At 36.3% G+C, this 17,576-nt stretch overlaps 1 protein-coding gene across 6 annotated transcripts in view; it reads right to left on the bottom strand.

Moving 5' to 3' along the window:
- The window catches only part of LOC123529777 (prestin-like), an 87,559-nt gene that overhangs the window by 16,613 nt on the left and 53,370 nt on the right, over positions 1-17,576 (bottom strand). For all 6 annotated transcript variants that reach the window (XM_045310297.2, XM_045310299.2, XM_045310300.2 and 3 more), the window contains 8 exons: positions 11,424-11,534; positions 8,486-8,763; positions 7,325-7,489; positions 6,333-6,494; positions 5,237-5,319; positions 4,429-4,576; positions 2,670-2,783; positions 630-707 (listed from right to left, as the gene is read on the bottom strand). In XM_045310297.2, the coding sequence (XP_045166232.2) occupies positions 630-707; positions 2,670-2,783; positions 4,429-4,576; positions 5,237-5,319; positions 6,333-6,494; positions 7,325-7,489; positions 8,486-8,763; positions 11,424-11,534 (1,139 nt within the window). The remainder of the gene's footprint in view (positions 1-629; positions 708-2,669; positions 2,784-4,428; positions 4,577-5,236; positions 5,320-6,332; positions 6,495-7,324; positions 7,490-8,485; positions 8,764-11,423; positions 11,535-17,576) is intronic.

Raw genomic sequence — 17,576 nt, 5'->3', positions numbered from 1 at the left:
TGTAACTACTGAAAATTCTCTTAAACTATATATTAAATGCAAGATACAGAATAAACTGCCTTAGCAGCCACTTGTATTAAATAGCCACTTGCTTTAATCAGCTTGTCAGCTAACTGTCCAGATTGAATATTTGTTCTAATGTCAACTGGGTTTTTAAATTTTAGGAGTGTGGCTTTCACTATTGAATTTTCATCCTTGCTTTTTTCCACTTTCCCCAACACTCCCACCTTTTTATCTACCCCTTACCCATTTTTGTATTTTGCATATAATTAAAATGTACTTCTTGGATTTTTAAAGCAACCCATCTGCTACATTTTTTCTTACAGCTTTTTTTTTGTTGTAGGGCTACTTTGCGATGCATGCTCTATGGCTGTGTTTGATGGTGCTCTGTGCTTCCAGGAAATCTAACCTTACCATTTTTTTTTAGTCTCAAGTAGCCACCTGCCTTAAACTGCCAGACTGTGTCGCTCTTTTAACTGGCTGTTTAATACAAGTTGAAGGAACTTTTACTCAAGAAATTTAACCATAAAAATGTTTCTTTTCTAGTTTCAAAGGGAATATTGAAAAGTTGTAAAGTTTTGAAATCAACACAGTTTAAGGCTATAAAGCTCAACCATACTATATCTTACATTAGGCAATGTTCTGAAGTAAGGTCCTATGGCCAACAACACAACTAGTAGCAGACAACAGGAAACCAAACCAGCAACCTGAAATATATCACAGCAAGAATTCTTGGTAATATCTGTTTTGTTTAATTTTTATTGTTGGGTTTAACAGTCATCTGATGACTTCAAGCAGTCTGATGGTAGAAGATGCTAGGTACCTCTATGCGCAATTTTTCAAGCACTGGAGGGCGACCAGGTAATACCCAATATCCTTCCATTAGGCAGCTATATAATGCTTCCTGACATGATAGAATTCTTTTCCCAAAACCAGGTTTCGAACACAAAACAATGGGAGGCAAATGTTTCTGTCAGTGACATTAACAACTCAGCCACGGAGGCCCAAACATGTTGAATTAATAGAATATATAAAAGACATTCTTTTAAAAATAATTTTATGCTAGACTGACACTGACTTTGGTGACCACTCTCAAAACTCTTGCGTCTGATTGATTAATTCTGAGTTCAGTCTTGATACTGGCCAATGACACAGCTGAATTTGGAGACTGAGTGGAATCACTATCTGTTATATTTTTCCCAAGTGTCGGAGGCTGACGGCCTGGAATCTCTACTTATTATATTTTCCCCAAGTGTAGGGACACCTTCAGTACTGGGACAACAAGAGCTGTCTGATGACAGCGTGCTCGACTATTCAAAGAACTGATTGAAGAATGGGGTCAAAATATTAACATAGATATTCAGACAAAAGAAAAAAATAGATTAGATAATGTTCCAGTATTTGTGGATTTCGATAAGTCTTGCACTAAACGGCAATGTGTGAACCAATTTCAAAGTCCAAAAAGGGCCATAATTCAACCAAAATAGTTGTCAGAGTTATGTACTCTTGCCTACAGATGGAAATCATAATGATAAACAAGTGTTCAAAGTTTAAAAGATATATGTCAAATAGTTTTGACAAAACATGGACTTGTATGAAAACAGAACAGACTTCCAAGTCCAAAAAGGGCCTTATTTCAGCCAAAATAGATGATAGAGTTATGTACTCTTTCCTACAGATATAGACTATTATACTGAATAAGTGATAAAAGTTTCAAAGCCATATGTCAAACACTTAACACAAAATATGAACTGGTACGAAAAACTTAACCAAGATTTCTAAGTAGAAAGGGGCCATAATTCAGCCAAAATCCTTGATGGAGTTATGTACATTTGCCTATAACTAGTCATGGTGATGGTAAACAAGTGTTGAAAGTTTCAAAGCTTTATCTCAAAAGACTTTGCAAAAATATGAACTGGTACGTAAAACTTAACCAAGATTTCTAAGTCAAAATGGGCCATAATTCAGCCAAAATCCTTGACGGAGTTTTGTGCTCTTGCCTATAACTGGACATGGTGATGGTAAACAAGTGTTGAAAGTTTCAAAGCTTTATCTCAAAAGATTTTGTCAAAATATGAACTGGTACGAAAAACTTAACCAAGATTTCAAAGTCAAAAGGGGCCATAATTCAGCCAAAATCCTTGATGGAGTTATGTACTCTTGCCTATAACTAGACACGGTGATGGTAAACAAGTGTTGAAAGTTTCAAAGCTTTATCTCAAAAGACTTTGCCAAAATATGAACTGGTACAAAAAACTTAACCATGATTTCTAAGTCAAAAGGGGCCATAATTCAGCCAAAATCCTTGATAGAGTTATGTGCTCTTGCCTATAACTGGCCAAGGTGATGGTAAACAAGTGTTGAAAGTTTCGAAGCTTTATCTCAAAAGACTTTGTCAAAAAGTGGACTGGTACGAAAAACTTAACCAAAGTGTGACGCCGACGCCGACGCCGTGGTGAGTAGGATAGCTCTACTTATTCTTCAAATAGTCGAGCTAAAAATTGCAAAAATATTTTATTTGTCCCAAGTTCTGCCTCCAACTCTTTCCTGTACCAAACTTCTAGACAGAGAGGCAGACGGTGCAGCAGACGACAGGAAGGAAATACTAAGAATGAAGTACATGTTCTTATTTTGGGGCTTGCATGATACAGAGTTAAGTAAGTGCTAACCTGAGTTCTGCCTCCAACTCTTTCCTGTACCAAACTTCTAGAGAGAGAAGCAGAAGGTGCAGCAGACGACAGGAAGGAAGAAACCACTGTTGATATTCCATATGCCATCAGTTCCTGAAAATATATTCTAGTCATTAAAATGAACAAATGGGAAAATTATTATATATTATTATATATTTCTTATATACTTAAGTATCTTCATTTAATATAAATGCTTAAATGACAGATAACAATTAATTAACAAAGCTGTCAAGTTAATATCATTAATTCTGCCCTATTTGTCTCTAACCAGACGAACTAGTAAATTGGACAACAAGGACTCAGACAAGAAAAACTGCAATATGTGACAAGTGCAGAGATCATAAAATTTTCATAATTCATCCATTAGTAGAATAACACACTGACTACACGTCTGTCAGTATATTTGTAAACAAGTACTAATGTATGCTCTATCCTCACAATGAAGGTGGACCAAATGCTCAGTATGATATTGAGCTAATAGAGAATGATCTTGTAACTGGTAAAGTTTTAAATCACTCTACCACACAAACACCAAGTGAGTCATAACCCAATCTATTAAAAAGAAACCAAATTTACCTATAAGTGGGCTCTCCCATCAAATAAAAACAAGGCAGTCTGAAAGACAGCTGTATTCCCCGCCACTGTTATGGATAGTGAAAGGGTGGATGGTATTAGGTGATAAGCATTAAAACATTTGAGTTGTAACCTTGACCTTAAGCTGGCAGGGGTGAATTTTGAATTCTTGTTAAGGGAAAAATTACAGCCAAGTCATATTAAAATCCTTCAAGGGGTTTAGGAGATACATGGCAGACATAAAATGGAAGGCTCAAACCTTTGACCTTGAGTTGTGACCTTGACCTTCAGCCAACATGGCAGACTCATGAGTGCTGCAAATCGTCTTGATGAGGTGATCAATTGACCAAAGCTTCATGAAAATCCTTCAAGGGGTTTAGGAGATACAGAGCGGACACAAAATGAAAGGCTCAAACATTTGACCCTGATTTGTGACCTTGACCTTAAGCCGACATGACTGATTTGTGAGTTCTGCACATCATCTTATCAGGTGATCCTTTGACCCAAGTTTTCTGAAATTCCTTCAAGAGGTTTAGGAGATACCGAGCGGACATAAAATGGAAGGCCTGAGTCATGACCTTGACTTTGAGCCCACATGGCTAACTCATGAGTTCTGAACATCGTCTTGATGAGGTGAACATTTGACCCAAGTTTCATGAAAATCCTTCCAGGGCTTTAGGAGATACGGAGTGGACACAAAATGGATGGCTCAAACCTTTGACCTCGAGTTGTGACCACGACCTTGAGCTGACATGGCTGACCTGTGGGTTCTGCACATTGTCTTGATGAGGTGATCATTTGACCCCAGTTTCATGATTATCCTTCAAGGGGTTTAGGAGATACAGAGCGGACACAAAATGTTACGGACGGATGGATGGAAGGAAGGACAGACGGAGACCATTCCTATAACCCCCACCACTCGTGGCGGGGGATAAAAAGTTGAGCTCAAATAACTAAACAAAAATTTGAATGTGATATATCTGTAAACGTCTGAAGCCTGGGCAAACCATTGGCATCCACTTCATACTCCTGTTGATATTCCAGCAATTTTTCAATGGAGTCAGAGATCGCAAATATCACAGCTAATGCTATAACATCTGGGATTACATGACCTCTTACAACAGCTATAGCTTCTGAGATTATGAAATGAAGTAAACTGTATTACCTGATTGGCATCCACCTCATAGTCATGTTTCTTTGCCAGCAGTTTGCCCATGGAGATAGAGATTGCAAATATCACAATAGCTAATGCTATAGCATCTGAGATTACCGAAGAAATACGAGTAAAGCATTTTGTATTTGGTACTGGTAACCTGAAATACAAAATAGGATACAATGTTCAAATACTTAGATTGTAAGCTTGCATTGTGTTAATGAACAATTCGAAAAGTGTTTAAGTTATGCATCAACAAACAACTTTGGCAGTAGTAATTTCTGTCTTTGCAAGTAACTGACACATTTTCTGGATAAAACAGAAGTAGATGATAATTTTGAATTGGGTATTCAAACCAGTCTAAAAAAATTCAGAATCTGATTGGTTGATTCTAAGCCCAGTTTTGAAATTGACCAATGGCAATCTTGCATATTCAGACAGTTCTCTAATTATAATGTTCTTGGAACAGGAACTGGCTTTTTTACGCATTCCATTCTGTTTTCATCAGAGTTTCAGGTAGAAACATTAAGCCATGTATTGTCCATTTTCATTAAACCTCTTTTTATGACACCTCCAAATGATGAACACCTTTTTTCAAAAATCTATGCAACAAATACATTTTAGACCTCCATGCTGTGTTCACTCTAGACTCATTTCACTTTAGTTATAATCTTTTTACCATAATTACATTTTCAAAAACTCAGTTACACCACTATTCTATCAAAATTTCTCTTTCGTGATCTTTTGTTGAAAACTAAAGCAAAATAGTTGTGTAACTCATTTTCAAGTTTTTCCACGACACAGAAAGAATCTACCTTACCCTGTAGGAATATCGGAGACTACAACAACATCATGTGTATTTTCTAAGTTAAGTGCATAGGAGATCACTGTTCCTAGCACTACCTGTAAGATATAAAATGAAAGAAACATGTACATGTATCTCTTAATCATTCTTATATCACTGAATAAATATAACAGACAAAGTAAGGCCAGTAAAAGTTGATAATACTTTGACCTCTTCAAACCCTAGTCTAGAATCTATTATTAAGTCAAGCTTCATTAAAGCCCATGATCCCTTGGTCTATGCAAAATGTGACAAAATGTGAATAATTAAAGGTATATCAGACCCAAAAATTCATATTTGAAAAATTAGTATAAATAATTTCTACACATAGTTTATGTTAATATTTATAAAAAGTACTATGCATAAGGTTTAAAAAGTATATACTTTATACATGTATAAACTCAACACAGTATAAATGTATGCTACCACTGAAAAACTAGATGTTTTTAACAGTTAACTGTTATTGTGTGACATATGAATGTAGCTCTATATACCAGTTAATTTCTATAATTAGTAAAGTTAAATATATTTGATGAGGATTTCCAACATTTGAAGTAAATATCTAAAGGTAAAATATTTTAGTGGAAGATGGATCAATCAATATCTATAAACCAAAGGGTACATAAAAGAGATAGAGCTCTAATTTTTGCTCTTTATTCTCCACCTCATTACAATCTACCCTATGGTAAAGTTAGAAATAAATCAATCCAGAGATTTAAAAGATATGGAGTGAACACAAAAATTTTGCATATTCAGCCTTTGACATTTGGCCAATATATTATCTTAAATCCTATACACCCAGAAAGTTAAGATTTTGTACATTGTCTCAAAGTGATGAATACTTACGCAATTTGTATCAAAATCAACCCGGGGATTAAAAAAAATATGCAGTGGACATAACACATTATAGACAACAGACAGACAATCAACAGACAGACTGACCATCAACTTTCCTATACCTCTCATGCTTCATGTGTGCGTGTGCGGGGGGGGGGGGGGGGGGGGATAAAAAAACTAGAACTACAATTAAATATCCTAGCAAACAATAAGAAACTATTAGAAAATAACTTACCACAATTAATTCAATAGGTACAGGCATAAACATTTTAGGTTTCAGTTTTGGATTCTGGTTGATAAATCTTGATGTACAATACAACACAGCTACACAAACGACAGACAGCAGTAACGTTACTATATTTGTAGATTCTATATTCGTGAAGAAGTCACGATACGTCTGAAAGAAAACAAAAATATAAACTATATTCTGCATTATTAATGTGAAACAACAAAAACTGATGAAATACTGTTTATAACGTCTGGCTTAGTTTATCTGTCCATATATTTCAGGTTGTTCTGACAGCTGTCGTAAACAACTATTCAGCTTTTACAGTGTGGCCGATGCATGACTGTAAGTGACCTTCAAAGTGGTTATGCACTCAAAATCAACTCAAAGCAGTGGTCTAATGCGTAAAGTGTCTGCCGCTCAACCAGGAGGTAAGACCACACCTTCTCATATGACACCAGTACTGGCTTTTCCAGGAAGCAGACTTGAGAGCTAGTGGTCCAAATAAGCTTGAAGCTTTCATCATTATAGAGCTAAAATAATCAGTAACATCTAAACTCCCTCAGTCAAGTTCAGCTGAAGCCATTTTGTGCACAGTGACATCATTATTCTCTCTTTATATGGGCAATACCATACACAGTAAATCAATAATATCGACTCATATAATCATATTTTGTAAGTTACAATATAATGTGATTCTTAGTTTATAAATAAAAGTGTATACACTGAAATTTTTAAGTTCTACTTTGATTGTATTTAACATTATTTTGCCATAAATAGTTAGTTATACCTATATAAGGAAAGACTAATGACATCCCTGTGGCTGCTGTTTCATAAAATTTGATAATTTTTAAATTATAGTCTAGTTTTCATAATTTTTTCACCAGGTAAGCTCTTTGTAAGCAGAAATGTCAAATGTTGCATATTCCCCATTAACTGTATAAGACGTTTAAACATTTTCTCTACAGCTTTGTGTAATATATACTTTAAGTGCAACTTACATAGACAAGTTTAAATACACCACTGTATCTGGCTGTTTGAACACCAAACACATGTTTTATCTGACTGGTGAAGACATGACATGCTGCCCCAGTTGTAAAACCACTGATTAGTGGATCCGACAAGTACACTGTGATGAATCCTAGCCGGAACAGACCCATTATAAGCTGAAATAAGAAAACATAGAATAGACCTTTTAAGGAAGAGACAATAAATGAGGTTTTTCTACCTGCAAAGTTTTCTTGGATTTCCCATTTCTAAACATTGGTTGAAAATTTGAAAACAAATAAAGCAGAAGCACTAAAGTCAATATAACAAATGAAATCTATAGAAGTACACTACATTCATCTAAAAATTTTCACAATTTATATGTTTAATTAACAGGTATTTATTACAATACCAAACTTTTCAATTAGTGTTTCATATAAAGTTCTAATAGTATACACTATCAACAGCTGCATTTTAATTCATCAACAGTACCTTATATACTTTATAATGTACCAAATTACACCAAAGCCCACAGGCAACATGTCGAGCCAACCCTTTGACCCCTAAATGTGACCTTGACCTTTCAAATAGGAACTTGGGGTTTGCACAATATACTCTGTCTCATTGAGTTAAACATTTATGCCAAATATAAACAAGATTCCTCAATGCAATTCAAACTTATGGGCCGGACAAGATCTGACCTTGACCTTTGAGACAGGAACTGGGGTTTCTGCATGACACTTCGCCTCACTGAGGTTAACATTCAAGCCAAATGTAAACAAGATTGCTCCAGGCACATTAAAGTTTTGGTCGGGACAAACAAATTCGGACGCACATAGGCACTCACGCCCATACGATTCGTGTATTAGGTGGTCATTCCATTGTTTGAAAACAATAGAATAACCACTTAAGGAACAAAAGAATTAAGTGGTTACGGAATGAATACAAAGGATTTCTATTGTCCTAGGCCACACCTACCACCTAAGGTACCAATCGTGTGCTCGCACATACACCTAACAGCCATTTAGACTACTTTGTCTTCCCTTCCACAAGCAGGCTCGACAAAAATTGATCTTGGTGGCCAGTCTAATAACTCAAGCATATGACTGGTTCTTTCTGAACATAAATTTGAAATTGACCAACGGCATCTAGACTGTGCAAGTACTGCTTCTTACCTGAATAGCTCCTACCATGAATGTTACTGACATAGCAAACTGCAGTCTGAGATCAAGTTCCTCTGGTGACATTCCAGATATGTCGTCTGCTGCAGACATTTTTGTTGTTGTTGTTTCAGTCTGGTTCTCTGTAAAATTCCTAGCAGTCTGGTTCACTGTTAATGTCTGGTTTTCTGACACAGAAGAAACCAGTCCCGTTGTTGTTATAATTCCAGGCAGACTGTCCATACCCTTGGAAACAGCAGACCCAATCATCAAACATGCAACAGCAAATGTACCTAAAATTGATAGATATCAATAGTGAATTTTTCTAATTTATGTTGACTTTCGAGGAATTTCTTACATCTATGTTAACTACTTACAAGAGGGTCATGATGACCCTAGATCGCTCACCTGAGTAATATGAGCTACATGTTTCAAATGTCAAACTGATGATAAAATATTAAGAAAGTCTGTATGTCACATTCATGGTCAATGAAATTCAGTTTTACGCTTGGTGTGCAGAACTGTTTACATCATCAAAATTTCAAGGCTGTATCTTAAAAAACAAGAAAGTAGGTCAGTAGGTCAAGGTCACAGTCAAGTGACAACATATTACTTGGGGTTATCAGGTAATTATAATTAAACAGTCTTGAAAATAGGATCAGATGATTTTTAGTATTTTTTCCTATATAACTCACATAATAACTAAGTGACCCCAGGTCGGGGCCTCTTTTAACCCCAGGGGCATAATTTGAACAATTTTGGTTGAGGACTACTAGACAATGCATCATACCAAATATCAAAAGCCTAGGTTGTATGGTTTCAGACAAGAAGATTTTTAAAGTTTTTTCCTATGTAAGTCTATATAAAACTTGGGACCCCCAGGATAGGGCCTCTTTTCACCCCAGGGGTACAATTTGAATACTTTTGGTTGAGGACCATAAAACAATGCTACAAACCAAATATCAAAGGTCTAAGTGTTGTGGTTTCAGACAAGAAGATTTTTAAACTTTTTTTCCTATATAAGTCTATGTTAAACTTGGGACCCCCAGGGCGGGGCCATATTTGACCCTAGGGAGATAGTTTGATTAATTTTGGTAGAGGACCACTAGATGATGCTACATATCAAATATCAAAGCCCTAGGCTGTGTGGTTTTGTACAAGAAGATTTTCAAAGTTTTCCCTATATAAGTCTATATAAACCATGTGACCCCCTGGGCAGGGCCATGTTTGACCCTAGGGGGATAATTTGAATAATTTTGGTAGAGGACCACTAGATGATGCTACACACAAGATATCAAAGCCCTAGGCTCTGTGGTTTTGGACAAGAAGATTTTTAAAGTTTTTCCTTTTGGTTGCCATGGCAACCAGAGTTCTACATGGAATTCAATTCTTTGAATAATTTTGAAAGGGGGCCATCCAAGAATAATTCCTGTGAAGTTTGGTGTAATTCTGCCCAATGGTGTTCAAGACAAAGATTTTTTTTGAAATTGTTGACGGACAACCGACGACGGACATCAAGCGGTCACAATAGCTCACCTTGTCACTTTGTGACAAGTGAGCTAAAAATAGTTGTTTCTGGTACCTGCTTTTTAAAAAAAAATTTTTTTTTATTTGTTTAATGTCACAGACACAATCATAGCTTTATATGTTGACTTTCCAGCTTTCAATTGAGGTAAAACACTGCAGGTATCCCTACAATATTATTTCAGGCACAAGCAGGCACCTGATTAGACCATCAACCTTCCATAAGCCAGCTGGATAGGTTATGGACATGAATGAATCCTACATTCCAAGCAAAGTTTCCACATTCAGGGAAATAAGCAAGCAAAAAAAATTACGTTCATATTAAGATTAAGTACAGGATCAAATATCAGTCCATATCTCCCTGAAATGTCAAGCTGGTATCCCCCTGAAATGTCAAGTCAACATACCTTGAAATATCAAGTCAATATCTGTCTGTATTGTAAAGTCAATATACCCCGGGAATGTCAAATCAATATCTCCCTAAAATGTCAAGGCCGCCCTTCGCTTTCAATTACAAAAGTTAAGACGCTTTCAATTACAAAAGCTAAGAGTCAAGTATTGAACAAATTCTTTTAAAACTAGGTTTTGAGGCAATGATAGAAATCAAATAGCACATGATTCCTCTTGAAAATGCTATATAATCTATAAATAATTCTACAATAATTTTAAGGCTTACTGAAGCGTACTTAAGATAATGCCACCCCATTCAGAAAGCAATTTGTTGCAATTTACTTTTTCTTAGGAGCTGCAGTCAATAATTGATTATAACATTTTCTTCCCAATTATATATTTACCTAGGTGTTTATTGTAAATATAGGTCAAACCTGAAATTTTCTGTCAATAATTCAGTAAATTTCAAATTTATGCTATTTGTGAGAGTAAGAAAATTACATTTTATTCATTTATTTAAAACAATACCAGTCATCTACTGATCACTGACAAACATCACACAAAGTTTGACAGCCAAGGGTCCATATGTTCAAACATCCTTCAGTTATTAATCTGAAACTATTTTCAGTACTGCAGCCAATGTGACCTTGACCTTAACCTACAGACCCCTACAAAAGTAATGGTCACATGTTCAACAAAGGCAATCATCCTTTTAAGTTTGGTCTATGTATGCTCAAGTGTTCTTCAAATATTCATGGGGAACCAAATATCTACAGACAGACAGACAAACAAATACAAGCAAAGCGATATAGCTCCTCATCTAAAGCACTATAGGGAGGGTACAGAACTTATATCAATAAAGTTTTCAATCACTTCATGCGGTGATGGTTCACAGTGGAGACTTGAATAGGACTACATCAGGCACCTGTGAGTTGAATGCTTGACAGCATCCTGTGTCCATACGAAACAAAAGAGCACTGACTGGTTAACTAATTGCTTTGGAATTCGCTTTCTGGAGAAAAACTGTTACATAACATACCCATAGAGACATGTTTGCTGGATCCAAAGAAGAAGTAGAGAAGCACAGGGAAGAACGACATGTACAAGCCATAGACTGGAGGCAGTGTCGTCAACATACCATAGGCCATACCTGCAATATACCAATAATAACAGTTTACAATGTTTAATATCTGGGTAGAATATTGGTGATATATGACCTAAATGTAAGACACAAAAAGGTATTTATAATATGGATATCCCTTTATAAGTTTTATCTTTTACTGTAAAATTCCAATATTATAACACTCCTCCACCCCACTCCCAAACACCCCCCAAGAATTTCACAAAATATAAATTATGGTCATTTAGTTAACAGACTCTACAGTTATATTTGTTTGTTTGTTTTTGTTGGGTTTAACGTTGCACTTAAACAATTATAGGTCAAATGGCGACTTTCCAGCTTTGATGGTGGAGAAAGACCCCAGATTCCCCTCTGTGCATTATTTCCTCAAGGCTGCAGGCACCTGAGAAGAACCACCAACCTTCCGTAAGCCAAACTGATGGCTTCCTCAGATAAAGAATTCAACACCATGAGTGAGGCTTGAACTCACATCTATGAGGAGAAACTGATTTGAAATCAGTGACCTTAACCACTTAGCCATGGAAACCCCAAGTTAAATCTGTATTTTATGTAGCTAGCCCAGTGTCAGAGCTACACAACCTGGCCACTTAAGGCATTGCCAAGATAAGTGGAAATTGGTACAAAATTTTAATTTAGGAAGTTAGCAATCTGACTAAAGTACTTGATCTTCTAAACGAAGATCTGAGAACGACCCATTAACATTCGTCTTCTGTATATTTTGGATTTCCAAGATTGCTATTTTTATTTTCGCAAATCTATTTTTGTTTGAACCGATCAGACAACTTGTTCGAAAGTTAAAGAGCAAGAAAAATTTGCAGTTAATCCAGGGCTCGAACCCGAGACCTCTCGCTTACAGAGCAAGTGCGTTACCGACTGAGCTAAACGGCTATCTGACATTTCCTACATAAAAATTGTTAATATCAAATACCAAGGCATTTTAAAGCTTGCAGAATGTTGTAAGTTAACTTTTGATTGGCTAGCGGAAGGGTTGTCAGAACGAGGCCATCAATAGGTCGTTGTCAGATCCTATGCGTAGCGTAATAGGAGATGTACTTTAGTCAGATTGGGAAGTTAGCTGACTGACTGCCAAGTACAGGTGGCAGGGTCAATTGTGTAACAAAAATAAACTTTTATTTCACAACAGAGCATAAAACTTATGAATTACTATTAATATCATAGTATGTTTTATGAGAAACCTATGTCAAATATCATGTGCCTACATATTTCAGCCAGTCATAAAAAACATCCTTTATACATGGCAACTGACCAGACAGTATAACTGTAAAAACATTTATTTACTGTTTAACTATCTTAAGGTGACATTACATATGTCAGGCTAATAACTTACATGAATTCTAACAATTAAAGTGACATAAATTGATATCTATTTGATATGCAAAGTCATAAAGATCTGACCATATGACCTGTCAAGTCAAAGGTCACAATAGAAACAACATTTATGTTGAGACTGGCACACTGTTTGACAGGTACAAACATATTTGGCAACTAAAGATAGTGTTCCTGGTATAATAAAAATTAATATAAAAACAGTTATTTCAGCATTATTTGAACTACTTTATATGGTATTTTCTGTACTGACAGAGAGTATAATGTATCAGTCAGATTAGTTTACAGTCAGTATGTGATTAAACTGTAAAAAGAAAATCAAAAGTACAAATTGTAACTTTAGTTCAAAGTTTCATTTCTAAGAATTTTGAAATTATTTTTCTTTTCCTGGTAAAAGATTAAAGCAATTTATATACAAATGCATTTAACCAATATGAATAAAAATAGAAACAGACAATTGGGCTTAAATGCATTTAACCAATTAGAATATAAAACGAAAATAATTATGAAGAACACATTTGAGCCGCACCATGAGAAAACCAACATAGTGCATTGCGACCAACATGGATCCAGACCAGCCTACGTATCCGCCCATTCTGGTCAGGATCCATGCTGTTCACTAATGGTTTCTCTAATTGTAATAGGCTTTGAAAGCGAACAGCATGGATCCTGACCAGACTGTGTGGATGCGCAGGCTGGTCTGGATCCATGCTGGTCGCAAATGTACTATGTTGGTTTTCTCATGGTACGTCAGCTCATTTAAACAATATGAATATAATGTGACAAACAGGCTAAATTGCATTAATAACCAATATAAATATAAAATGAAAATAGACAGTGTTATGCATTATTTACAGTAAAAACTGACAGAAGAATGTAAACAATTTCTGACTCTATATTGGTCTTCTGTGTAATGGAAGAACATTAAATTATAATACAGATTACACAAAAAAAGAATTGTCTTTGATCTTTGATGTTCTAAGATAATATAATCCCTGTAGTTGATCTAAAATACCTTTCTTAACTAGTAAATTATTGTTCAATATTCTGCCAACAAAAGCTCAATTCCTGAAGACTTTAACGGGCAGTTAACCTAACCAGTGTTCCTGGATTCTGTACCAGTACAAACCTGTTCTCCGCAAGTAACTGCCAACTTCCCCACATGAATCAGAGGTGGAGGACTAATGATATTAGACACAATGTTGTTTATCAAATAATCACGGAGAAGATACGCCCCGCCCGAGGATCGAACTCGCGACCCCGAGATCCGTAGACCAACGCTCTTACCTATTGAGCTAAGCGGGCGGGCATTGTATAAACTTATAGACATAAGATTTTTGCAAAATATCATTATAAATTAACAAATTTATTAATATTGTGCATAAGGTATAAATATAAACCGTTGCTATGCTTTTGAAATAATGCAGTAAATTTACATTCTTCTTGCATTTTTACCTATAGCTCACTTAAATTTTCACCCACTTTTTTTGGTGTCAGATATATATATATATATTATTGCTATGCCAAACTTGATGGAAACTAGAGATGCTTTTGAGAAAAGCGCATGTCTCCCACAACTGCCCCTATGAAAAATGTCTAGTTTCTCTAGATGGTTTAGACGAGTGGATCCAATTAGATGGTCTGGACGAGTGGATCCAATCAGTAATTCAAGGGCCATAAATCAAAACTGCCTTGGCGCATTTGGCTAGTTATCGAACTTGGCTAAGGTCTTATGGCCAAAAACATTTTGTTCAAATTTGGTGAAGATCGGATGAGAAATGTTCATCTTAGAGAGCGGACAAGAGTAAAAAGGCCGATTTTTCGGTAATTCAAGGGTCGTAACTCCAAGATGCCTAAAATGATTTGGCTAGTTATCGAACTTGACCGAGGTCTCATGGTCAAACATATTTTGTTCAAGTTTGGTGAAGATCGGATGAGAAATATTCGACTCAGAGTGGGGACAAGAGTAAAAAGGACGATTTTTTGGTAATTCAAGGGTCGTAACTCCAAAATGCCTAGACCAATTTGGCTAGCTATCGAATCTGGCCGAGGTCTCATGGTCAAACACATTTTGTTCAAGCTTGGTGAAGATCGGATGAAAAATATTCGACTTAGAGTGCAGACAAGAGTAAAAAGGCAGATTTTTGGTAATTCAAGGGCCATAACTCCAATACACGTGGTCCGATTTGGCTAGTTATCGAACTTGGCTGAGGTCTCATGGTCAAACACATTTTGTTTAAGTTTGGTGAAAATCGGATGAGAAATGTTCGACTTAGAGTGCGGACAAGCTTTGTGACAGACAGACACACAGACAGACACACAGACAAACACACACACATCAATATGTCTCCCACACCACTGTGTGGTGGAAGACATAATGAACATGCTGAAAAATTTCACTCAAACTGTGGGCAAGTACAGCTTTATAGCATGCCACAAAGCAACTTGCAAACACTACATTATGTCTATTAAACTTGAAATCATTTCACATTAAGTGAACTTGTATTATGACAGTTTCGTTATTAACCCATTTTTTTTCCAAAAAAAATGAGAAGATAGTCTGTACTTCAGCTTGTGTCCTCTAGAAAATGTAAATATATCTCACAAATTTGTTTACAATGCATTTAAATGTGCACACCTGTCAAATAAAAGGACAGAAACATATTTTACTGGGACAGAAAGCAATTTAAATTAAATTTTAAGTCATGTGCATGTCTGGTTTCTGGACAGGTATTACTAAATTTGAACATAGTTAAAGAGGACTGTACTCCAGATTTTGGCTAAATTTACTGTTGTATTACATCTTATTTCTAACAAAATTTCATTTTAAAATTTGTTGAAAGATAGATAGAATGTAATAGATCTAGATGCCCACAGGCAACATGTTGAACCCGCCATCTGACCCATAACTGTGACCATGACCTTTGAGACAGACTATGTCTTATTAAGTTAAACATTTATGCCAAAAATAAAGAAGATTCCTCAATGTATGTCAAAGTTATGAGTCGGACCAGATCTGACATGCCCTTTGACCTCCAACTGTGATCTTGACCTTTGAGATAGGAACCTGGGGTTTGCACAAGACACTCTGTCTCATTGCAGTTAACATTCATGCCAAATATAAACAAGATTATTCCATGCATGTCAAAGTTATGGTCTGTACAAACAAATCTGGATGAAGGGACGCACACACCGATGCACGCAAGCACACACTGATGCACGCACATACACTGAACAGCCATTTGGACAACTATGTCTTTGCTTCTGCAAGCGGGCTTGACATAAAATCTACATGTGATTCTGTTAAAAGCGATTAAGTGGGTTCACATATCATAAATATCCCCTGTTAAGTTAATAGAAGATCCATCAATGCAAGAAAAGTTAAAGACTGGACAAGGAACCTAAAACATTTGACCTGAACGTGACCACTATTATTATTATTATTATTATTATACCAGATTTATATAGCACCCTTTTCATGAAAAACACGTTCAAAGGCACTTTACATATAGCAAACGCAGCCAAATGGCGCGGAATTCATCCTCTACTAGTACAGAGCGATCTGACCAGAGGGACAGAGTGAGATAAAGTCCCCAGAACAGATAGAGAGAAATCCTTTGTAGATACTGGCCTGTCTGGCTAACTTAGCCTAGCTCTTTGCGAATAGACAGTCTGGTTCTTTAACGTGCCCAGTATATAGCACTGATACATGCGAAGCCGTCTTTCCTGGGAAGAACCAGTACAGGCCTCTGGTTAGGTGGGAGACACTCAAGAGCATCTCAGAAATTTCTAGTGCCTGGACCGGGATTCGAACCCTGGACCCCTGGATTGACAGTCAAGTGTGTTACCACTAGACCACCGACCATCACCTTTGAGCTTCGGATCAGGCTGTTACGAGCCACAAACCACCCTGTTATAGAGAAAGTTTGTGCAAAGTTATCTGCTCTTGCCTTAGAAGTTACAGGGTGGACACAAAAATACAGTCAGATGAACAGGTGGCATCATGCAATCCTATAATTCCCAAAACCTAACGTGCAGGTAGGGGACTGAAAACTGACAATTTTAAACTAACAAGAGATCACAGAGTGATCTTGGCGCCCACCAATGTGCCATTTTTGAGTGTTCCAAATTTCAAAACTTATTGACTAGCTCAAGGTCAAATTCCATTTCCGTACACAACACTGTGCATGTGGTCCAAATTTGAAAGCTGTAGCTTGAGAAATGTGAAAGTAGGTCACTAGATTAATTTCAAGGACAAAGTTCTTTGTACACAAAACTATGCATGTGCATCAAGTTTGAAGGCTGTAGTTTCAGAAATTTGAAAGTAGGTCACTGGGTCAATCTTAAGGTCAAAGTTTACTTCGGTACACAAAGCTATGCAAGTGGTCCAATTTGTAGGCTGTAGCTTGAGAAATGTGAAAGTAGGTCACTAGGTCAAAATCAAGGTTAAATTACACTTCAGAACATAAATCTATGCATGTGTTCCAAATTTAAAGCCTGTACCTTCAAAAATGTGAAAGTAGGTCACTAGGTCAATGTCAAGGTCAAAGTTTTTTTCGGTACACAATCATATGCATGTGGTCTAAATTTGAAGCCTGTAGCTACAGAAATGTGAAAGTAGGTCACTAGATCAATCTTAAGGTCAAAGTTCATTTCGGTACACAAAACTATGCAAGTGGTCCAAATTTGAAGGCTGTAGCTCGA

This window comes from Mercenaria mercenaria, chromosome 13 (assembly GCF_021730395.1).
Source record: "Mercenaria mercenaria strain notata chromosome 13, MADL_Memer_1, whole genome shotgun sequence".
In the NCBI taxonomy this organism is placed as follows: domain Eukaryota; kingdom Metazoa; phylum Mollusca; class Bivalvia; order Venerida; family Veneridae; genus Mercenaria; species Mercenaria mercenaria.
This window is presented reverse-complemented; position numbering and strand designations above follow the sequence as displayed.